At 50.2% G+C, this 24113-nt stretch overlaps 1 protein-coding gene and 1 long non-coding RNA gene across 4 annotated transcripts; both read right to left on the reverse strand.

Annotated features, from left to right (window-relative positions):
• Positions 1-13247: 13247 nt before the first annotated feature.
• LOC119348687 (L-type lectin-domain containing receptor kinase S.7-like) lies at positions 13248-20417 on the reverse strand. Of its 3 annotated transcripts, none has more exons than XM_037616662.1 (5): positions 18347-20417; positions 15355-16436; positions 15091-15257; positions 14241-14423; positions 13248-13617 (listed from the first exon to the last, which is right to left on the reverse strand). In XM_037616662.1, the coding sequence occupies exon 1, from the start codon at positions 20415-20417 to the stop codon at positions 18360-18362; it is 2058 nt and encodes a 685-aa protein (XP_037472559.1). In that variant the 3' UTR covers positions 13248-13617; positions 14241-14423; positions 15091-15257; positions 15355-16436; positions 18347-18359. The 3 variants fall into 3 exon arrangements, with proteins under 3 accessions (XP_037472559.1, XP_037472558.1, XP_037472557.1); XM_037616661.1 differs by having other exon boundaries at positions 14198-14423; XM_037616660.1 differs by having other exon boundaries at positions 13251-13617; positions 13980-14423.
• Positions 20418-22137: 1720 nt separating this feature from the next.
• LOC119308211 lies at positions 22138-23589 on the reverse strand. The gene is made up of 2 exons (XR_005149930.1): positions 23206-23589; positions 22138-23122 (listed from the first exon to the last, which is right to left on the reverse strand). It is a non-coding gene; the product is annotated as an uncharacterized LOC119308211 (long non-coding RNA).
• Between the last annotated feature and the right edge of the window lie 524 nt (positions 23590-24113).

Below are 24113 nucleotides of genomic sequence, written 5' to 3' on the forward strand. Positions count from 1 at the left end.
CGGCCGCGGAGAGCACGGCCGCGCTCGCGCGCGCCACGCCCCGCCCCGGCAGCGGCGAGCTCGGCCGCGCCCTGTCCTCGTCGTAGCAGCCGCGGGTCTCGTGCTTGCTTCTCTCCATCTGCAGGACGGCGGGGCTCCTGCCGCCTGCGCGCTCGCCGTGTTCCCGGGCTGGCTCCGTGGGGAAGAACAGAGAAAAGGAGGAGAGAGAGGGGGATGGGTGGGTGGGTTGGTGGGCCCATTTGTTTCAATGACTAGAGGGCCAGCCCTCACATGCAAAGAGACAGGGGCGGACGAGGACCACGCAGAAAACGTCCGTTCGGTGTCCGCTCGACCGCAAAGCGGAACCAAATTTACGCTCAGGATGGGGCAAAACGGACCAGAAACTGACGTTTTTTGCGGATGGGGTTACGCGTTGGGCCGCTTCATTTGTCTGTTTAGACCCAAACGAACAGGCCCGGACAATTTAGGGTCTTGCGTGGAGTTGGCCTAAGTGTAGTCGCTGGTAAAAGGGGGTGCTTTGCCTTTTCTCTTTTTTAAGAAAATGACCCACAGCTTCTAAAGATGTATGCAGCCATTTTATTAATTATTTAAAAAAAATTACAAAGTAATAAGTCAATACATCTGAAGCCGCCATCTAAGCAATAACGGTCGCTACTCCTATCCAGTTACGAAGGGATGCAGACATCGTGTCCAAATCAATCGCGCGAGCGGCCCTTAAGATTGCCTCAAATCAAAAAACCTAAGCATAACATCTAAAGCTGGAGGCTGCACCAAGCCACACACCAGCTCTGGGGCACAAACTAGTCCGACACACTCTCATAGGTCGTTGCCGCCGTATTTCATCGATCCATCTTCAAAGCAGATACTAACGCATCGACTTTGCCAGGCCTGCTGTTGACGCCACCATGGCGCCAGACAACACCTCCTCCCTACGTGCGTCCATCATTATACATCCGTCGCCGAGGCCCTACCGCGCCACGCCGCAGAGACTCCACGTCGTCGATGCGTCACATGGAACGCCACTCAGATGTCGTCCACTGGTCCCTCAATTCTATGCATACCTCCAAAAATGACGTCCTCAAAAGGGATATGACATGAGAGCGCTGCCGTCATCCGATTGACCGATCTAGAGTTTCCTCTGGAGGTGACGAATAGGGGTCTAGAGCTTCTCCACAACGATGCCTTCAAGAAGGGGATGACGCAGAAAACGCCGCCATCGCCGGCCTTGGCAATGAGTCAAGAGTAGGGTTTTCACCCAGATTCGCTTGAGGAACCTCCATCTAGCCTCGTGTGCACGGGACCGTCACCGATCACCGACGTCGCGCATGGAACGGGTCGCACCGGCCAGATCAGATCTAACCGAAGGCCAGACGACATGTACAGCCGATCCATCCACCAGGCCCTCCATGCAGCTGCCGCCAATCCAATATCTGACCGGCCGCAGAGCCGCCTGCTGCTGCCGCGAGGCAGGTGTCGGTGTCAAAACCGGTGGATCTCGGGTAGGGGGTCCCGATCTGTGTGTCTAAGGCTAATGATAATAGGAGGCAAGGGACACAATGTTTTACCCAGGTTCGGGCCCTCTCGATGGAGGTAAAACCCTACTTCCTGCTTGATTGATCTTGATGATATGAGTATTACAAGAGTTGATCTACCACGAGATCGTAGAGGCTAAACCCTAGAAGCTAGCCTATGATGATTATGAATGTTGTGATTCTCCTTATACGGACCAAACCCTCCGGTTTATATAGACACCGGAGGGGGCTAGGGTTTACACAGAGTCGGTTACAAAGAAGGAAATCTAATATCCGGATCGCCAAGCTTGTCTTCCACGCAAAGGAGAGTCCCATCCAGACACGGGACGAAGTCTTGAGTCTTGTATCTTCACGGTCCAACAGTCCGGCCAAAGTATATAGTCCGGCTATCCGGATACCGCCTAATCCAGGACTCCCTCAGCAGGGTCGGCCGCCACGCCGCAGGACCCGACCAGCCGCGCCTCCACATGCCTGGGGCCCCGCCCCACCCCGAGGCGCCGCGGGAGAGAAGGAGAGACCCTCGCCACCGCCATCTTCCCTCGGGCATAATCCGGCGGCATCACGCGGTGGCAACGGGAGGAGAGGAGAGAGTAGATCGAGGCTCGGCGGCGGCTAGGGTAGTTGCCTACCCGAGTCGCCCGAGCGGGAGCGACGCGGGAGGGGGGGTATGGGAAATGCCTTCCTCCACGACCAACGTCTTTTAAAATGGAAGAGATTTTCACTTCCCGGCCTCTGCAGAACTAGGGATGCATACGACCATTTTAGTATGAGTACCAAGATAAACATGACCGTCGAATTTTTTTAAATGGGTATTAACATATTTCTGGATGAGTGGTTCCACCACATATCAAATTTGATCCTCAATAAATAGAAGAAGAAAAAAACGTGCATGCATCACCTGTCAATTCTAGGAATTGTACTTGGATGCTCTGTCTTGTGTGAGAGCAATTTGTTTCTTTTTTTTTCTTTGGTGGTACGGCTTGTTACAGATTAACATGGGCAGCAAGCAAGCAGAGGACACAGGATTGGACCACCAAACATGTTGCAATGCGTGCGTGCAGAAACACTGGCACTCCCACTCCTACTGCCCAGAGTTTTGTGCCATGGCTAATAACTCCCACTCCTACTTTGGTGGTCCAGTCAGTGAGAGACGAGACTGATGAGACGTCGACCGTGGCGAGGCCGACCTCCGGTCCTCACTTCCGGGAGTCAAGCGTTCTGCAGCTCTATGATTCAGAGGAGTTCATGCTTACCTCTGCGTCCGCGCATGCGTGCATGCACTGGCTGGCTCGTGTCTTAATTATCGCCAGGAATCACGTGGCTCGTCATCATCGGATTATTTCGGGGAGACCTTGGCGACTTCTCGGTTCACTTCTCTTCTCCTCCGCTGTAACACTATCACCGCCGTGGAGACGAGAGAGACGCTGCCGAGTACGTGGGCGGTTCCCCCTCTTTTGGTGGTGTGCTAATGTTGGTCAAACTGGCTGGTGTGCTCGTGGGAACTCTCGTACTCAGGTGGGGTCTCTTTTGTCTGGTAATCAGATGTGGTGCAGACCACGATGGATTTGGACTTTGTTAGGCTGGTCATAGTAGGGAGTAACTTAGACTAGTAACATGCATATATTACTAGCCTATGTTATTACCTTTATAGTGCATTGTATCATATATTAGTATCATATGTCGTCTCATTTATTGTCATACATGACACATAGTAGCATCACATTTATTATGTTACCGTATCTACCTATATGTTACTATAACCATCTCTCTCTTCTTTAATTGACTGCCACATAAGCATGTTTGCGAGTCCCAAGCGCATGATACTAATTATGTTACCCCCACTATGGCTAGCCTTTGTAACTCACCCACACGCCTCGATCCATATTCATTCAGTTTTGCACGAATTTTGACAATATCTTATGGTTTTTGTGTGCCACGTAGGCATCGTCTGGTGTGTGGGCGTTCCATAGTACGCCCAGACACCCGTTTTGCGCACACAGAGCTTGCGGTTGCCACCCCGGCGTGCGGTAGAACTACCATCGCACCCGCACGCTCCGCACAACTCATCTTCCTCCCCTCCGACGTTTCCTCTTCCCCGCACGACACTGCAGTTTTCCCCACCCCACCCGACTCTTCTTGTTCCCCCACTCGATCAACTCCCCCATTTGAGAGCAAGGGCAGGTCCTAGACGGACCAGAGGCGATTCCACGGCGTAGCAGAGGAGAGGCGGCGGCGGAAGTGTCGCCGGGACTCATGGCCGTCGCTGGAGCTCAGGCAGTCGAAGCATCGTCGCCGGAGCCTTCACCGCGCAGAGGTAACGGTGCTTCGATTGGTTTTAATCTGCCTCTCCTCTCCTGTTTCTCTTGCTTCGAATCCATTGAAATTCGAGTGTATTCCGGAGCGCTCGAGTATTCCCTGTCGGCGGGGAGTCGCCAGTGTGCCATTAGGCCAGCATTAGCAAGTTCCTTTTCCGCGGTGGTGGAAGTCACGCAGGCGAGGCTCGCTCGTTCCGCCTCGATACATTCTCTGTTTCCAGAGATTACATGTCTTCAAGTCCGGCGACGACATGTGCCATGTGGAATGTGCATTTTGTTTGAAAACTCACTTTTTTGCCACGTTGTTATGTGCAAACAGGGCAACTTGAATCTACCGGCTTAGCTACAATTTGCCACACTGTTTAGTTAGTAGATGATGCAACTATCTTTTTAACCCAAACTGTCAGTTGCCATGTTTCTACAATGATACAAGGGCAATTGCCTACTATGCTTTTAAGCAGATGCCAACCGTCTCTTTACCCCGAGATATTATTTGCCATGTCTTTTTTGTAGTGTTTCTTGGGGAGTTGCCTCTTGTGCTTAGGAGCATATGGCAACTACCACTTTATCCTAAGATATTATTTGCCATGCATTTCAAGTGTTACATGGCAATTTGCCTACTCTATTTTTAGTTTGTAGGTGGCAACTCCCTCTGTTAGCCAGTATATTGTTTGCCTTGTTTCTGTAGTGTTACATGGCAATTGCCTAATGTATTTTAGTTACCAGGTGACAACTCCCTCTTTCACACCAGGATTTTTCTTGCCATGTATTCTGTAGTGTGAACCTCAATTGTGTTGTTTGCCATCAGGCATTGTATGTTCATGGCATTTGTCATCTGTATGTCTAGTAAACATGGCAGTTTTCCTTTGTCGTCGACATTATCGATTGCCTTTGCTACTCCATGCTTCCACATGCACTTTTCACTGTGTTTTTCTTGTATACTCATGTGTACTTATTCTTACTATAGCATCATGGCAAATCCATATATGTCAGTTACAACTGTCAAGACATGTAGGTGCCCCTTTTAAAACATGGAAAATCTAGCCCACCATGCATGGCAAATCTAGTGCACCATGCATGGCAACTGCAGTTTATAACTCTTGGCAGCTGCAGCTTTCCAGCATGGCAATTGCAGTTGGCTAGCCATGGGAACTGTAGTTGACCTGGGATGGCATGTATAGTTGAGCAGACATGGCAAATGCAGTACAACAACAATGGCATCTGTATATATTCACATGTGGCAATTGAGTCAGACAGTGTCATGGGTTCATAAATCCCTTGATTTGCCACTTGTGCCAATCGTAGTTGGTGCCCTACATTGTAGTCGTGCATCTTTTTGACAATGCATCCTTCTGCATACTACTTCGTCAATCGGGTGGCAACTACCTTGTAGTATTGGCGGCAATTTTCGTTGTACATACATGGCAAAGTTCTAGTTTCGATCATTTGGCGGCAACCACTTCTATAACCGGGTGGCAACTACTAGCAAAGATGGGCGGCAATTTTTTTCCTGAATCCCCCGAGGAAAAACTCTACTTTCCCCATACCCACCTCTTTCCCCACCCTCCCTGTTGATCTAAATGCATTTGATCTGAGTTTCAAGTAGATCAAGTTGATGGCAACTCCAAACTTCCAGCTTCTACAAACTGGATGGCAACTAAGATGCAGATCAAATTTAGGACAACGGGATGACAATTTTCGCAGATCCAGGTTCTACCAATGGATCGTGAGCAGCAAGCATGGCAATTTCGTAGATCCAGCTTCTACCAATGAATCGTGAGCAGCAAGCATGGCAATTGGGCAAATTTGTGCGAAATTTGTAAGGGGGGGGGAGAGGAGAACAGCTGGATCCATGAGGTTTCTCCCTTTGCAGAATTCGTTGCCGTGTTTTTTGGCTAGGCGGTGCTAGGATTTCCCATTGCAATTTCGGAAACACGAGGAGGGAGGTAGGGGAAGGAGCTGATCGGGTGGTGGGAGATGAAAGAGGGGTTAAGTGAGGTTTGGGGTGGGGCGGGTGGCACTCTCTCGCGGGAGACCCACACCAGTTTGTGGGGATGGAGGAGCGTGCGGGCCGCGAGGTGGGACGCCAGACGTGCGGTGGTTACCTGTTTTGCCCGCACGATGTGCAGGCCGTTTCACGTAGAAACCACACGGGACGTGCAGCAAGACCACTTTAACGCCCGCACGTGTGGGCGTTATCTGCGCCCTTAACAAAAGAGTGTGGCTAGATCTCAGTCAACCAGTCAAGTGAATAGTATATAAGAAGAAAAAGAAAAAATTACATAGGTCTCCATGCAAGATCAAACGAATATAACGTCGACTGAGACATAATCAAGTCTCAGTTAACTGAGACTTAGCAAAGCTGTTAACAAAAAATGTCAAGAACCTATGGCCTGTTCGGAGTCTCTCCACTCCACTACTCCGCTCCCGGAGCGGGCAGAGCTTTAGTTGAAAACAACGGAGTTGAGAAAACAGATGCTCCATAGATTCTCTCTCGGAGTGGTGGATTGCCGAATAGGCACATAATCTCGTCATTGCCATCACAACTATCTTCACTGATGGGCTAGTTAGCTCTCTCTCTCTCTCCAGTTTGATCGGCGAAGAATTAACATCTGCAATTTTACGCGGTTTAGAAATTCAACTTCCAGCCAGCCAGCTAACTCGACGATACGATACCATTGCCAGGTCTTGATTGAGAGTAAGGCTGGTCATAGTGGGGAGTAACTTATACTAGTGTCATGCATATGACACTAGTCTAAGTTACTATCTTTATAGTGCAAAGTAATATAGTAGTAGTGTCATAGAGGACTTCATTTATTAGCTTGTAGACTCATCTTGTATTGGGAAGCGCTATGTTACAATAACATATTATGTTACCACTTCTCATTAACTACATGCCACATAAGCAAAAATTTCTTAGAGTACTCCCTCCGTCTAGGTGAGTAAGTCATCTTAGGATGTGCACCGTGACCAAGGAGGAGGGGAAACCGAGAGACATTATTGTTTATTTGCTAATTAATAGTGTTGCATGCAATGAACTGACCACTGCATGTCGTGTTTGATAGTCTCAAGTCATTAAAAGCATGCACATCCCTCATCTTTTATTGGTTGATATGTCAAAAAACAAGAAACGAGGTAGAAGTTAATGCACCATACCTAAGTGTTTTGGGACTATTTAGTTTTCGTAAAATGACTTACACACCTAGACGGAGAGAGTAGCTAAGTTACTCCCACTATGACTAGCCTAAGAGGAAGCATGCATCTGGTTTACCTGAGGTCTCGTCGATCAAGGGCTCAATCAGACGCCTGTAGAGTAGCACGCACTGCACAAGCTACTGCTAGCCAGCAAAGCCCTAGCGAGTACATTCTAGCCGTCTAGCCATCACATCGTCATCCTCCGTGTAAGGTGTGTGGCACAGTGATGACATGCCATTTCAACAACTAGTAGTAGCACACTGCTAGCGGCGGCACGGCGTTTCGATCCGGAGTTCCGAACCGACCGGGAGGATCTGCGCCTGGCCACCCCGTGCATGCATGCACGGCGGGAAGCTCAACGGCCAAATAATTGGATGGCTCCATCCAACTCCAAGAGGGGGAATCCCCGGCGAGCCCCAGCCTGCAAGCTCCGAGAAACAAAAGAAAAACAAACCAAACCCGGCGCGTCGATGAGAAAGGTTCCAACAGAAACTGAAGAAGAGGGCGGCACACGTATGGCAGCTAGCCAGCTAGCTAGCCTGGGCGGTGCAGCAGCCTCGTCAGCTTCGGAGAGGAATCCTCCGGACACACCGTCTTGTCCCTTCACCCTCGCCCGGCCCGGTCCGGCCATGCCCTGCCTGCATGCCTGCCCCTGTATGTACGTAGCTCCCTCTACCACGCCACTACTCGAACTTCGAACTCCAAGCTCAGACGACGCAGCGGCAGCGCGTCCATGCATGCATGCTACAGGGCCCTTTTCATACTCGCGTCGTCGTGGATGCAGATGGATGCCGCGGTTCGGGTTCGTTCGGGCACTCAGGGCATCTCCAGCCGTTGGCCCCTCAGGAGGGGCAAAAACCGCCTCCTGGGGCGCACCGGCGTTAAACCGCGCACTGGGGGCGTGATGCCCCCCAGTCGCGGCGTCCACGGTTAGTCAAAAAAGTCAAACACGGCGCAAAAACGACTCAAATTTAACGCAAACATCGGCGAGTTCATTCAAACTTAAACATATTTTACAAAAAAAGAAAAAAAAACTACGCGGCTACCCCCGCCGTCTCCCTCGCCGCCCGCCGTCTCCCTCGTCTTCGTGAAGATGGCGGCGGCCGAAACCGTTCGCCGCCGCGCCGTCGCCTGGGAAGCGCTCGGCCATGGCTGTGAACTGGGGACGGCGAAAGAGAGGAGAGGAGAGGGAGGAAACGACGGCGGCGGGTGAGTATGAGTCGCCGAGTGCGCCGGGGCGCTTCATATATAGGCCAAGGCGCGCGTGTCACCGTGTGTACGCGTGGCGGGCGAGGGACGCGCGTCGTCCGGTCTTCACTGCGCCGCCCGTGAGGCATCAATGGTGCAGGCTGACCGGCGCGGCAGCGCGACAGCTTTGGCATTGATTCGCCGTGGGAAACGAGGCGATGAGGACGACGAAGGGCCGAGAAGAGAGCCGTGTCGCTGACGCGGTGGGCCCGCGGCTTTTTCGCGCCAAAACAGTTCGCCCGGCACCCCCGGGCGCCCCCAGCGCGCCGGGTTCGGGCTGGGTCCGCCGGCGCTGTTTTCGGCCCAAACCGGCGAAAATCGGGCTCCTGGGGGCGCGACTGGGCCGTTTTTTTAGCGCCGGCGCGAAAAAAACGCCTGGGGAGGCCTTCCTGGGGGCGCGGCTGGAGATGCCCTCAGGCCAACTCCACCGCGCGACCCTAAACGGGCGTCCGGTTTGGCCGGATTTTGTCCGTTTGGGACGGCAATGGGGCGGCCCATGTCCGCGTTTGTCCGATGGGTCGTGGGTGCGCCCAACGCGCGGCCGCACCCCAAAACCTGTCCGGGGTGGACGTGAATAAAAAAAAGTTTAAAAACTAAATGAAATGACTAAAAAAATAAATAAACTTAGTTAAAAAACATAAAACATATATATAGGGGTTACGGCCACAAAACGGCCCAGTTTATCAGTCCACTTAACGGCCCAGTTCGTAATTAACATAAATCAAAAAAGAAAAACGCCTCCCGCGCGCTCCTGCTCCTGCCGCGCCCGTCGATGCCGTGGCCGACGCCGCTCACTGACCGCCGATGTCATCGTCGTCACTGACCAGGTCGACGTAGGCCGGCGGCGTCCAGAGATGGGCCGACGGTGCGTGGTAGACGGGGGCTGGCTGGACGGCGGGAGGTGCCTGCACCACCTCCTCCCGCGGCGACGCCTCCCGCTCCGATGACCGCGGCGGCGTGGGGCGCCAGTTCACGCCCACGGCGTCGGCCATCTCTTCTGCCGTGCACGACCAGCCCCACCCCTGGCCAACCAGGCCCGGGTGGAACGCGGCCACCGGCGGCTCCTCCACCTCCTCCTCCTCCTTCGCCACCATCTCGAGCTCGGGGATGGCGACCTCGCCGGCGGCAGAGCGGGCCAGCATCTTCTCGAGGCCCTCCCACTGGCGCTCGTCGTGCGTGCGCATGGAGTCCTCCATGACGCGCGCAACGAGACGGGCCTCCTCCTCCTCTGTCATGCGAGGTGGTGGTGGTGGCGATGGAGACGGCGAAGGCGACGGCGTGGGCGTGACGCCGCGCACCCGCCTACGCCCGCGCTCCTGGGGAGCAGGCGATGTGCGCTCCTGTCGTGGCCGTCACGTCCCCGTCGAGGTGCCGGCGAAGAACAACGCGCGCCTGGTGTCGTGCTCGTCACGAAACCAGGTGTCCCAGAGGCCGGAGTTGGGGGCGTACCTGGGGTCGTAGAAGAGGTCATCGGGGAGGAGGCGGCGGCGGCGCTCGATCTCCACGTCGCGCGCACGGCCGCTCATCGGGACCGGCGGGATGGGGACCCGGTCGGCGGAGAGATGCCAGTTGTTGGGGAGATGGACGTCGCTCCAGGGGAGCGGCGTGCTCGTCTCCCAATAACGGCGGCACACCTCCGCGCGGATGTAACGCCGGTCGCGCTCGCCGGCGGACGTGGGAGCGATGGAGAAGGCGGGCGGCGCGGGGGCCCGGCGTGGTGGCGATGGTGACGCGGGCTCCTCTATCTTCACTGAGCCGCGGCGGTGCCCCGACGAGGAACCTGCCTCGCCGTCGTGCTTGCCTTTCCGGCCGTAGTTTCAGAGGCCCATGGTTGAGGGCGGGCAGCCGACGACTTTCTTGGCTAGGGTTTGGGAGCAGGGGCTGCCGGGTTTCGAGGAGGCCACGGGGTGGCGTGGGGCAGTGTGGACGACGATCCGTCCACGCTTCCCACTTAAAGAAGGACGGCGATCGTTCGACGTGCGGATGACAGGTGGGGCCATTCGCTCGTGCGCATTGATGTTGGCCGGTGGGAGGTAGATGGCCGCCTGCCACGCGGCCCCGACGCGGACGAGGCGCGCGTCTGTTTGGTGTCCGCCGCGATCCAAACCCGGCACAAGTTTGCGCTCGAAATGGGTCGGCCCGGACACAAAACGGACAGGATGGGTCCGGGCCGTCGCGCGCTGGGCCGCCTCATTTGTCCCTTTTGCCCCAAACGGACAGGGCCGGACAGGATGGGGTCGCGCGGTGGAGTTGGCCCCTGCCTCGCGTCGCCAGCTGAGAGACCCTGGACTTCCGAGGAGACTTTGTACATCATCCATGCACGCATGCATGCACTGGGTCGTGCCAGCGTGCTCTCCGGCTCTGAGTGCGGCCGGTGTCGCCTCCGTGCAAGCCTTGTACGTGCCGAGCTAGCTTTCTCCACCGCCACCACTGCCAGTACACATATCGCAGGCAGACGATGCAAAGCTTCCCCCGGTGGCTTTACCATGCTTCTGCGTCGGCGATGCGGATAGATAGATGCCCGGTTCGTGTTCCAGCGCCTCGTAATCTGAAATGCTGGGATCCGCAGGCGCAGACCTTGTACGTCATCCATCCATGGTCCATGCATGCACGCCCGGGGCTTCTCTCGCGCGCCCTCCGGCGCCGAGCCCGGCCGGGCCGGTCCCGACATCGTGCAAGAAGCAGTAAAATTCCGGTGAGGGTTCGTGCTGCGAACTAGAAGCGGTAAACATTCCGGTGGGTGAGACTGAGAGGGGAGCAGTGGGGAATTAAAGGCGGAGCCACGGGCAAAGGTTGGGTCACATCGGCCGCGACTGGACTAGGGATGGATCCATCCATCCATCGGCCGTGTCGACGTCTGAGTCTCAGAGATGATGAGATTGGAAACCGGAAAGGCATCTCTGTCTGGCCGCCCGCCCGTCTCTTTCCAGCTGCTCCCCTCCGTCTCCGTCTCCATGGGCGAGGAGAGGAGAGGAGGTCATGTGCCTCAACAGTGGCACATGCTGCTGTTTCCTTTCCTTGCTCACTGCAGGCTTCACTATGCGTGCGGTGGTAGCGACACACTGGCCGCCTACTGTTTCGCCGCTGCGTCGCTGTTGATTGATCGAGTGGTAGCACTAGCGCGTTGCTCTGTCTCTGTGGCTCGTGTGTGGGCGCTGTGTGCTGCAAACAATGGATGGTGAAATTCTGCAGGCGGTTGAGAATGTCCTACAGACTCTTTAGTCACTAAAATGAAATCCTTTTGTTGTATAGAAAATATACAAACTAAAATGTGCTTTTGTAACGGTGTAATGGAAATTCACTTTGGCTCATAGGTGTATATGCACCCTTTGTCTAAATACACATTTTAAAAAGTAAAAAAAAATCAAGAAAAAAATCATGTGTGTAAATCCGGATATTATATATGTGTGCACACAGTTTTGGTGAAAAAGGACCTTTTTTTTGGCTTCTGTAAAAAAGACATTTTTCGATGCTTAATTATAGCTATTTACGAGGTATTTTTTTTAATTTTTTTATACATGCCACAAAAATGGCCTTTTTCACCGAAACTTTGTGTGCTAACATAGGATGTCCGGATGCACATGCGGGATTTTTTCTTGATATTTTTTAACATTTGAAATGTGTTTTTTATACATATTTCATAATAGGTCTATCTATACCTAGGAGCCAAAACGCCACTCTCCTTTTGTAAAGCATTTAGTGCCTTTTTAAAGCAACCTCGACGCCAAAAGTAGCAAGAGTTTGCAAAAGTGAACTGGCTAGACTTGACAAACAACCAGAAGGAAAACCAAGCGGCAGTAAATTTATGTTGGGATTTTGTAATGGCGAACTCCTGAGAGCTTGCCAGTAACAAACCATGGACCCAGAAAACGCTACTATTACGTTTCCAAATCCAGGTCTCATTCCACCAAAACTACGCGTTGCAGGTATTTCATCGGCTGTGGTAATTTCAGATGGTTAAATGAAGGGTTAGTTAGATAAATGCCACTCCAATTATGGCGATTCATAAAAATGCCATTGCAATTTTCAAACTTTGAAAAATGCCACTGCAAATTTTGCAATCTTTGAAGAACACCACTGCAGACTTCGAAAAATGCCACTGGAAGTGGCATGAAGTGGCATTTTTCAAAGTTTGGAAATTGCGGTGGCATTTCTCAGAATCGCCATAATTGGAGTGGCATTTATCAAATTAACCCTTAAAATGAAATGCATATGCTTCCGTCAGAACGCATTTCTGAACATTGTTTTGCTTTGATCAAGGGAAGCCCGGACATGGATGCATTTGTTTGCACAGTACCCGCACTAGGCGCCTCACCCAGGGACTTGCAAGACCTAAGGATAAAAGAAATGCATGTGGGGTGGCTTCATGCGAGATGGTGTCCATCGTTGTAGCAGACAGATTTTCCAAACGGGAGCAGGCCTGGGGTCCCGTCTCCATGATCCACTCTGGTTAATCCCATCAGCTTTTTCTGCCAGCGTGTGAACTCGCGATTAAGGCTACTCGGTATCATCTGCCATTCTATGCGGAAAAAGCGAATGGAGGCCGAGCATCAGGCAGGCCGGAATCCAGGCCGCCCGTCCGTGCTTGGGATCCGAGCTGGCCCTGTATTCACACATGCTGCCCCACCGTAGAGCCTTTCCAGCGCGTCTATTCCGGGCTAGCGATAGGGACAGAATCTAGCTTGTAGTACATGTCCAACAGTTGTTCTATGGTGGTGATCACCCAATGCCCCATACCAGCATGTGCTGCCCAACTGACCAAGCTCACGTGACGTCAGTCTGTCACCCGGCCACTGGAGGACATTGAGCATGCACGTGAGTACGTGACTACTCCAAAGACTAAATTTTGTTAGAGCACCGCTGGAGAGATAAAGTAATTATAGTCAGCATTAACATAATCGCACGCCCAATAACAATGAAGTAGGTAATTCGTTCCATCAGGACAAGTACCACGGTATGGTAACCAGAAAATACACATCCATTAATATATACCATTTCACATAATACATAATTAGGACCTAGTTAATTTAATCTCACAGGAAACATACCACTTCTGCAGATAAGTGAAAACAAGTAAACATCTAGTACATACAGGCATGCCCCTGGACAAATCCAAATGTTTACAAAATGCATCTAGGAATTCAGCATCAATCATGAAACCTTACCAGTAAGCAACTGCCAAATTCCAAAAGCAGCAACGTACATACAGGCATGGAGAACCTTGCCTTGCAAATTATCCATTGCATAAAGCTTATTTGTTCTACTCCTCGATCTCTTGCGCGTCCATGTAAGCCTTCTTCATATCTTCAATTATTGCATCATTCGTGCTGCCAACAAAGAAAAGCACATGGTGAATATCAAAATATTTAGATTAATGTGGTTTCTATCAAGCCAATGTCATCTACTCAACAATGAAACAAGCAGCTTGCGCACTAGAGAACAAAATGTAATACAAAAATAACTCAGGCTCTTTCAATCATGATTATCAAAAAGTAAAATAAATTGTGGTCAGCAATAATAGCATAAATACTCTTTTCAAGATTTCTGAAGTGTACTAATCACCAAACATGTTTCAACAAGATCATAATTATTAGTTTGGATTATAAGATGAAACCTACAACAGAGTTGGCTCCATAAAATTCCAACAAATGTGCAAACCAGAAAAGGATTGGCCATTTCAAAATCATACATGAATCAGGTTCCTGCTGTCAAGAGAGTATCATATGAAACAGCAACAGTTGTCAATAGGACAGCTTCAATAGACAGAACTGTGCCGTATGAATTACTAAGAATAAAAGGAAGCTCTTGATAACAATGGAATTTTCAGCGACTAAATAGTATAGGAGCCATTGTTGTAGTAAATCACAAAGAACTACAGAGACATCGTTAAGAATTTGACAAAAATACATGGTCCATCCACTAGTAGCTTCAGCGCAAACTTGGAACACACCGGCTTCAGGGGGGAATCCACCACTTTGCCCACCGCTTCCAAGCTCAGCAGCGTTCCAAATTTCAGCTTCGATGATACTAAGAGAAGCCCCTGACTCCATCCGACTGGAAGATTTGGGGCCCTTCATTACATGTATGGTCCACCTTGCCGCGCTTCGGCAAACTCATCCACGGGGGACAGCCGCTGATGGATTGGGAGGAAGAAGATGAATCAGTGGTAACATATATTTGTTTGCCCATTTATAATATGCTTTGACAGTTCAGTAAACATCATACGACATTTTCTTCGCAAAAAGAACATCATAGCATATTTATGATAGAAAAATAGAAAGGAATATAATTGTTTCAAAACCATAACACATAATGCATCCTACTTTTTCTCAATGTTGGCACTAAACGGCAGAATCAGTGTCATTTAACCAATTTGCATCAAAAAACATGATACGAAAAAAACAATTGCACAGTAGGGCCTAATATTTCAGTAATTGTCAAGTATAACATGGCTGATTTAATGGAGAAATATGAGATGCCCATCGATTTTTCCAGATTGAATACAGATCCCAAAATCACCTGCAGCAACTAAAAATCCGACACAAATAATAATGATGCCGGGTGTTGACAAATCCCATAACTGAAATACCAACCAAAACAAAAATCTCCAGCTCTCACCACAGGATTTCCATACCGAAAATCAATCTATACACAACAACAGTAGCTTTCTTCACACTGAAACTAGATGTGATGGTTCGTTCCGGCCAAGAAGTTTGTATCTCAAACAGGCGCATCTACCATTATCCGGGAAAACAAACGACTTAAAATGGTACATGAGAGATTTTTAGATCCGTAATTACCTAATGGTCCAGCCGCTGGTGGCTTCTGAGCAAACCTAAGCAGGCGTCCCCGCACAGATGTGTGCCCTCGCTGCCGCGGCCCAGCTGGGTATCGGCGATGCTCATGAAATCCCGCGACTCCACGGGGAATACATCAGGAATCGGCTCTGACGTCCCAAACATGGATCCTGCAGAAAAGTTGGTGGTGAGGCACTGAACTCAAATCCAAAGAATAGGACGCGGATCTAAACACGGCCATGACCGCCGGGCCATAAGAAGACGCACCCGTGGCACCTCAACACCAAAGGAGCACATCTCGCCGGAGAACAAACCCTGGCGCCGTCAAGGTTGGGGGAAAAGAGACCCAACGGTAGAGCCGGCGTGTGGAGACGAATTGCCCACGACCACCGGGTACGTGGGTAGGGCCAAGGGGCCAGGGAGATGCTCGCCGGAGAGAAACCAGTGCCGCCGTCGGATTTGAGAGAGAGAGAGAGAGAGAGAGACGGAGGGGCAGAGCAGGTGTGCGGCGACGGCTTGTTCACGAGTTAGGGATAAGGTCACGGACATGGGCCAGCCTTTCTGGTGTAGGACACGTCGTCTTTTCTAGGCGTGCGAACAGGTAAAAGAAATGGGTGGAACAGAATACGCCTGTGCGGCAGATAGGCGTATCACGGACCGTATTCTCTTCACTAGGCCTGCCACAGCACTACCACGAATTGACGGGTTTCGAATCCCCAGGCCCAAGCAGACGCACAGGATACCGGCCTGCCTGTAGCGCGGCCACCAAAAGCCCGCACTCCATTCTATGGCCCTACTCACCAACACATCGCTGCAGTCTACAGGGAGGGCAAACTATTTCAGGATTGACCGTTCTAGATCCATCTGTTCCCAACACAGGTGCAGGTCAAAGACAAGCACATGCGATCTTCTTGCTCGGCTGGTAAAGCCCTTTCTGGCGCTTGACAAATACAGTATGAGCGAAATTTACAGCTATAGCATGTACTACATACATGGACAAAATGCAGCTACAGTATGTGAAGCTATGAGTTGAGAGGAGGAGATTCCGTACACATTGAAAGCTCGCAGTTGCCATGGCGGGCTTGATCCGTTGCACCGCCGCCATTCCAGGCCACTAGACAGCGGTCCAAAGACACGGCGCCGCGGCCGCCGCTGCACGAGTCACCTTTCTTAAGTCCAAACGGAGAGAATGTCCGGCACCACCAGGAACTGTCCGGTTCACCTTGTACAGGTCACGTCCCACCTTTGAAGCTTTGAGGCGACAACAATGGATCGTCTTGATGTCTCATCACATGGTGTAGCAATGGCGACATGGGTTCACGTGTGACAGACTTGTTTAAGCATGGTACCTGCAAAGCCAAAACAGTGACACTGATTGACATGTCCTGCATTTTCGTCACCAGAAAGCCCTCAACAAGTCACAGTTAAAGGAAATCACAGAGCAAACTATATGAAATTGCTACATACTGGTAGTACAAGATAAGTCAAAAAACAAATGGGATCTAGGCTTAGCATGTTACCAGGAAATAAGTCGCCACTTCAAAAGAACAGCCAATCATCCCAAAACATGAATACATGAGTGCAGAATGTAGTAGTACCACATCCCTTTTTAAACTTCAAAACAGATCAAAGATAACAAAGAAATTCCCACATGACTCGTCGTACTTCAGAACACGGCAAAGATAACATATCAAGACAATAAGAAGAGAACAGAAGTATTCTGGTCCGGAACAAAGGGTAATGCATCTGTTGGATTAATACAAAAGGGAATGCTGCACATTTATACTGTTTTTCAGGTTACCTATCAGAGTGCACTGTGGGACAAATTTCAAGTTTGTCAGATCATATGCTCATGCTGCAGAAGCTATCAACGTATCCAAAAACTGTAGGGCAACATCAAATAAACAATCTGCGCACAGTTTTATAGATATACTCACTATGTTCAAAGTTTCCTGCACAAACTGCCAATGTGTTTCAGCAAATAATTAGACGGTACAGAGCACTATGCTCACAGTTGCCTGCACAAACTGCGAATGTGCTTCAACAAATAATTAGATGGCTCAGGGAATCAAAACAACATGCTGGTGTAGCCACAGGCCCACATTAGTCTTAAATCTAGCTTTATTTATCACAACAGAAAGGTCAAAACAACAATAAAAAGGAACAGTGAAGTATGAACATCCATGTGCAGCACAACATTCTAACATTGGGTAATGATAGCAACCCCGCAGTTCACAGATTGTTTTCACAAGACTTGATGGATTCAGCTAGAATCAATAAAATGGTGAAATGCTGAAGAAGAGCAATCTGGTCTAATTGATCCCTGGAAATTACAGAATTTTAAACTATGCACGGAAGCTCAAAACAAAAATCAAGCCAGGGAAAGTACTATGCAGCTAATAGTCTTTAAGCATTGAAACACAGCTAAGGTTACAATCCAGAAGTGATGGTTAACACTTTCTAATAAACATGGCAATTTTAAATTGTCACACACAATGGCATAATTAATCAAGAGAAATGGGTGCTTCCACTCACCAAATGCTATTTTTTGTACAAGCTCTACGATACAGGCCAAAACTGTCTCGGATAATCATGGACTTATGACACGCGGCAGGCCACATTGTGTAAAATTCAGATGATAAGAAATGTTTGGATCATCATACAAAGAAAAGGAAAACAAGAATAGGAAATGGAGTGTGTTTTTCGCCTTCCATGTGTCAATAGACATAAACAGTGTAGAGCGAATACCATAAGGGTAAAATAAACACAGGGAGACAATTCTGTTATATCTATATCAACAATACAGCTACTCTGCTCTGCGAAAACAAAATCAGCTACTGTTCCAACACGACTGCTTACAATAGGAGCAACTCCAAATACCATATGAATATGTGACAATGACAGTTCGCATTTGCCAGGGCAATATGTAAGATATGCAAACATTTAAGAAAACTATCTTCACATAAATGACACCTGAATCTGAGCAAAGCTAATTATGAAATACGAGTACCTCACTACAATTTGCACCAGAAAACAACACTTTCAATAGCTTTCCTAATTCCTAATATGTCTGTGTCATTGATAGTGCACCAGTAGTAACCTTTCCAAACAACACTATGCAACATTCACACATATCTAATGTTCAACCTATACATCAGAATGCTAAGAATTCAGAAAGCAATACCATCACATATACATCAGAACTAGCGGCAGATAGAACACCACTACATATGGACAAGAAAGTTCCTTACAAGCCTACCTTGTATATATGTCTAGCGACAGCTGTAAAATGCAGTATTCATAGTATCCATGGTGTTCACTGACGATGTTTGATTTAGTGGTGACTTCAGTACAACTGGTGGCTTCTTATCTGGCACTAGTGTCATGGGTGCACTACCATCAAGCATCCTGACCACCCTTCGCATACCAGGCCGCTTCCTACAGTCCGGATGCACACAGCAGAGGCCCACAAGCAGCACCCGCCGCATCTCCTCTGCGACAAAACGTCCCTGAAGCTGCTGGTCTGCTGCATCAGCCAGCCTCCGACGACCCCAGAGACTCCACACCCAGTCAACAACTGCGGTTCCCTTCTCCGTTGGTCTCCGGCCAGTGGCCACCTCCAAAGCAAGCACCCCGAAGCTGTAAACATCCGAGCGCTCTGATGCCACACCTGAATGCACATACTCTGGTGCGAGGTATCCCAGTGTGCCTGCTGGCTGTGTTGCCAAAGGCACCCCGCCATGGCTCACCACGCGAGCAAGACCAAAATCTCCTAACCGAGCATTGAAGTCTGCATCGAGCAGCACATTTGATGACTTGACATCACGATGAAGAATGCGGTGCTCACATTCATCATGCAGAAATGTAAGTGCTGATGCAACACCAAGCACCGCCCCAAACCGTGCCTCCCAAGGAAGTATTGCTCCACCCTTTGTGTGCAGTGCACTGTCAAGATTACCATTGGGCATGAACTCGTAAACAAGAACCAGGTCATGCTCACTGGAGCCCCATCCCAAGAGTGGCACAAGATTGGGGTGGTGTGGGCAATCAAGCATGGCACGAAGCTCACTCAGAAACGCCTTTGAGCACGGCCACATAGCTTGGAACCGTTTGACAGCAACCCTTGACCCAGAAGGGAGAACCCCCTCAAACACAACCGCGCCAGAGCCACCAATGCCGATCACATTTTCACTGCCGAAGTCCTTTGTTGCTGCGCGTACCACCTCCATGGACAGCATCCCACGGAAGTTCTTGTCGTCGAACAGCACAGCAGGTTTTTCACTTGTGCGGCGCTTTGAATGGCGAATCAATAGAATAGAGCTGATGACCACAAGAACCAGCAAGACCACACCACCGAGAGCTCCGCCCAGCACCGTGTAGAATAGGTTATGGTGGTGGTGGTGATCTTTTGGAAGCGGCAGTGGGCTCTTGAGCGACGCCTGGTCCTTGGGCGGTGGCGAAGGAATTGGGGAAGCCGAGGCGTGCGAGGTGTTGGGGAAGCCGAAGGTGCGAAAGGCCCAGCTCTCGACGACGTGAAGCGCGGCCCCTTCGCCATTGGACGCCGAGAAGCCGGCGTACATGTACGTGAGGAGGAGACCGGAGAGGTCGACGTCGACGGAGAGCGCGGCCTTGTCGGGTTTGCGGGACGACGAGTAGGAGAGCCAAGCGCGGAGGCGGCGGCGCGGCGCGCGGTACTCGATCCAGGCGGTGATGGGCACGCCGGCCTTGAGGTCGACGCCCGGGCTCGCGGACGCGACGGAGAAGATGGAGCCCGCGTCGAGCGCGACGTGGTTGCCATCGGGGTCGCGCAGCGCCACGTCGCGGTGCGTGTCGAGCTCGACGGCGACGGTGTGCACGTCGGCGGGCTCACCGTCGTCGTCGGAGGCGGAGGCGGAGGGGAAGAGGCCGAGGAACCCGTTGGAGGCCCCGAGGAAGGTGCGCGAGGAGGTGAGGACGAACGCGATCCCGTCGCCGTAGGAGGGCGACGGGGTGATGCGGAAGGTGAAGCGGGTGGAGAAGGAGGCCTGCGCCGGGGCGGCGCCCGGGTCGGGGCGCGGGAGGAGGAAGCGCACGGGCTCCGAGAAGAGGGCGCGGCCGGCGCCGATGCCGTCGCTGGAGTTGGTGGTGAGCGCGACGGCGAACGCGCCCGGGAGGATCGAGGCGGAGCCCAGGAGCGTGAGGTTGCTCGCCCACGAGATGCGGCGGTAGGAGGAGGTGGCGGCGGTGGACGCGTGGCGGCTGTCGGCGGCGGCGGCCGCGGCGGGCGGGAGGTGGACGGCGAGGAGGAGGAGGGGGAGGAGGAAGAGGGTGGAGGGGTGGGGCGGCGGCATGGCGATGCGCGGCTAGGTTCTCCGTGGACGCATTGGCTGCGTCGGCGGTGGAATTTGGGGGAGGAAGAAGGGGATAGTCCCCTGGAAGGGAAGGGAGAAGCGGAGGGGAGGGAATGGGGTTTAGCGAGTAGAGCGGATGACGTGTGGGACCAAGGCACTAATGGGCCCAAACATTCTGTGGGCCTTAAACGCATTGTCCAGTAACGTGATGCCTACTGTTATGTTGTTATTTCAATATATGGACTGATACATCAAAGAAAAGCAAAAGTAGCGGTGGGAGTAACTTCGGCAATAACATTGAGTACAACTCAGCAAATTTGCTTATGTGACAATAAGTTAATGAGAAGAGAGGTAGCTAGTAACTTAGCTAGTTACTGTAACATCACATGTCTCAATGCAATATGAGTCTATAACCTAATAAATGAAGCTTTGCATGTTACCACACTTATGTTACTACCCACTATGAAGGTGGTAACATAGTATAGGAATATGTGTATGTTACTAATGTATGTTACTGACCATTGTGGCTAGTCTAATTAAATAGTACTTGGCCGCCGTCAAAAGAAAAATTTAGGTCCCCTTGCCTCCGGCTGCCATCTTGGCGCTGAGAGGTGGGGGATCTCGGATCTTCAAGACTTCAATATTCTTGCCATTCTATAATGATCATCATAGTTTTGTAAGAATAAATTCCATCTCGTTCTTTTAGCAGTGCCATGAGATTAAAGAGCTTTCTGTCCTTGCAGATTCGATTATTCAGATCTGATGAGTTTATATTGTTGTGTCAAACTTTTTTTTCTAGACTGATTCTTTGTGGAGGTGAAATCTTTCATCGATACCATGGTGGAGATATAGTGATTGAACGACATGCACTTCTATGGTCCAAGTATGTTAATCAATCAAGGCTTCCCATCTTTTGGGATGGGCGAATTAAGGCGCTTTCAAAAACTATTATTGGTAATATTTGTGCGGGTGAAAAAGTGACAACATCGTTGCTCCAGTTCAATTGCAGTCTCTTTACTAAAGTCTTTGAAGTATTTCTTCGAGCAGAGTTTGACGCCGTGAAGAATGTATTTTCAAGAGATTTCATTGCAATTCTTATTCATAGAAGTTACGTTGCATTTTCTTGTAATAAGTATGAATAAAATTCAAGAGTGCCTAGAGCTCATCTAAAAAAGATATAATTTGATCTCATTCACCTTACATCACCTGGCATCATCTTTTGTTACTGCAACCCATTTTCCGTTGGACGCGCCGCTCGCTAGCGCTCCAAAGCAGCCTTTCACTTTTAGTAAATTTGTGTCCCGGTCAAACAAATTAAGAAAGATTCTATCCACTATCATTCAACGTGTTTTGAAAAAGAAAAATTAGAAAGCACTCATGAGACATGTGTGAACGCATTTAATTTGGAGTACAACTTCTTTTAAAATGTCATGACTTTTGAACCGAATATCAAAATTAAGATCCGCTTTTACCATTGGGTTCCTCGCAATGTCCTCTTCGAAACTAGATCACATATATGTTTCAAAATAACTTTTTTGTGTGCAATTTAGGCGCCGTTTGGTGCAACTGTCTAGTCGTCGTTGTGCAACTACTGACACTCGATGTGCAACTTTTTCCTGACTCGTGGACATGCCCTTTTCGCTCATGCAAACATATTTGAAACCAGTTATCTGCTTTCGTGCAACTACAGCAATTCCAGCAGCCAACTATGGGCACACTGTGTGCAAAAAAAGTAGATAGAAAATATATTAATAATAGTTGTGTGCAAACAAAACCTAGGCAAATTTAAGCTGCTTTCATGCAACTAAGTCAGTTCCCGCAGCCAAAAAAATAGCCACACTGTGTGCAAAAATTATGTGCAACAAAAAAGATGTGCAAAAACATGGTTAGTATGTCAGCATCCCAGGCACCAAACGAGTAAACCCAGCCACTATTGTGGCAACTGCAGCACCAAATGAGCCAGCTACAGGTCCAAATGAACTAACTATATCAGCCGTTGTGCCAACTCCACCAGCAAGTGAGCCATCTGCACACACAACTGTGCAACCACAACAACCAGGTGGAGGGAAAGTGAGGATCCATTAAATTTCTTCCTCTTTAGCTTCCCCTTCACCTCCCCTCCGGACCTTGTTTACCCATGGCTTTGTCATCTTCAAAAAAAGCGTAGATTCCTATAGACCTCCTTCTTGGTTAGTTTGTTTTGATGATCAAACCTTGTGCCTTTTTGAGCTATTGGCAAAGGAGATTGAACAGGTTGCCCAATACCATTGAGAGTTGCCAACCAAATGTCTTGCAGTTGGCACAAGTAGACCTGCAGTTGGCTCAATAGCTGCTGGGGTGGCACAGTGGTTGTCGGTGTTGGCACAATTGGACCTGCAGTTGGCTCACTGGATGCTGGAGTTGGCACAATGTGGTTGTTAGAGTTGGCACATTTTGGACCTGCAGCTGTCTCACTGGATGCTAGAGTTGGTACAGTGGCTACTGGAGTTGCCACAATGGCTCATGGAGTTGGCACTGGGCCTTTGTCTGTTGGTACTTTGCTAGATGTTATGCTGAGATTTTGAGTTGGCACTGTATCAGGTTTGCTTGGCAGTTTGTACTCTGAAGTTGGCAAGATAATGTCTGAGATTGGCACAGCTAGATCTGTGACTGCCTCACTGTACAATGTCTCCCGCCAACTATACGGTCTAGAGCGTGCAACTATTCTGCAGATGCAGCCAACTGACGTGTGAGCGTGTGCAACTGAAAAATGAAAATGAAAAAACAGAGATGTGCTTCACGTCGGTACCCATAGATGCGCTTCACGTCACCGGCTGCTGCCTCTCGACTCCACCGTTCGCCTCGGCTGCTACCGCACCAGGAAAAGGGAAATGGATGGGAGGAAGGGGGAGACTGCGCGGACTCCGTGGACGGGCGGATCCGGCGCGGAGCTCCTCAGATCCGGCATGGCGGAGCTCATCGAATCCGTCCGGGTTCACGCGCGGCTGCCGCTTCCCCTTGACCTCCCGACGCCGGCGGAGGAACAACGGCTCGATACGGAGGAAAAGGCGAGTTGGAGGACGGGAGGGAGGAGCGGGATACAGTGGCACAGAGGCGGGGCAGGCTCCATCCGCCGGCGCGAGGTGTGGCGGCGGCGGGCACGCGAGATGGATGGGAACGGAAGGTGGGGATGCGGGAGGATAACGACGGGTACAGACAGAGGAGGTTTATTCCTTATTTTGTCGCTAGCGCGTCCGCTCGCTTCGTCTAATGAGCGCGCGCGCACCTCAATTATGTATTTACATTTTTCGTTGATAGACCACATTCAAAACTGTTTGTTGTTCCTCTCGGCCAGTGCGCTTGTAGTCCTAACGGGCCAGAAGCAATGGAGGACTAGCTTTAATATCCCATGTATCAAACAAATTATTGTCCAAACGAGCAGGAATGCAAACCATGATTGACCACGCCCGTTTCATTTTTCTGTTTTTTAATCCTTTTTATGTCACATTAATATCTTTCGTAGACATGTGAATATATGAATATTTTTCTAGATGAATGGAAAAATTTATATGTAAATACTTTTTAAAATGCATTGCTATCTTCAAAAAAAGTTATACACAAGCGTGTAACTTATTTTAGAGTTTTTTTTCCTTTTTTTGATTTTCTCTATTCCTTTAAAAAGTTGAGAATTGCACGCATGTTGTGTTGGTTGCAGTT

This window comes from Triticum dicoccoides, chromosome 1B (assembly GCF_002162155.2).
Source record: "Triticum dicoccoides isolate Atlit2015 ecotype Zavitan chromosome 1B, WEW_v2.0, whole genome shotgun sequence".
In the NCBI taxonomy this organism is placed as follows: Eukaryota; Viridiplantae; Streptophyta; class Magnoliopsida; order Poales; family Poaceae; genus Triticum; species Triticum dicoccoides.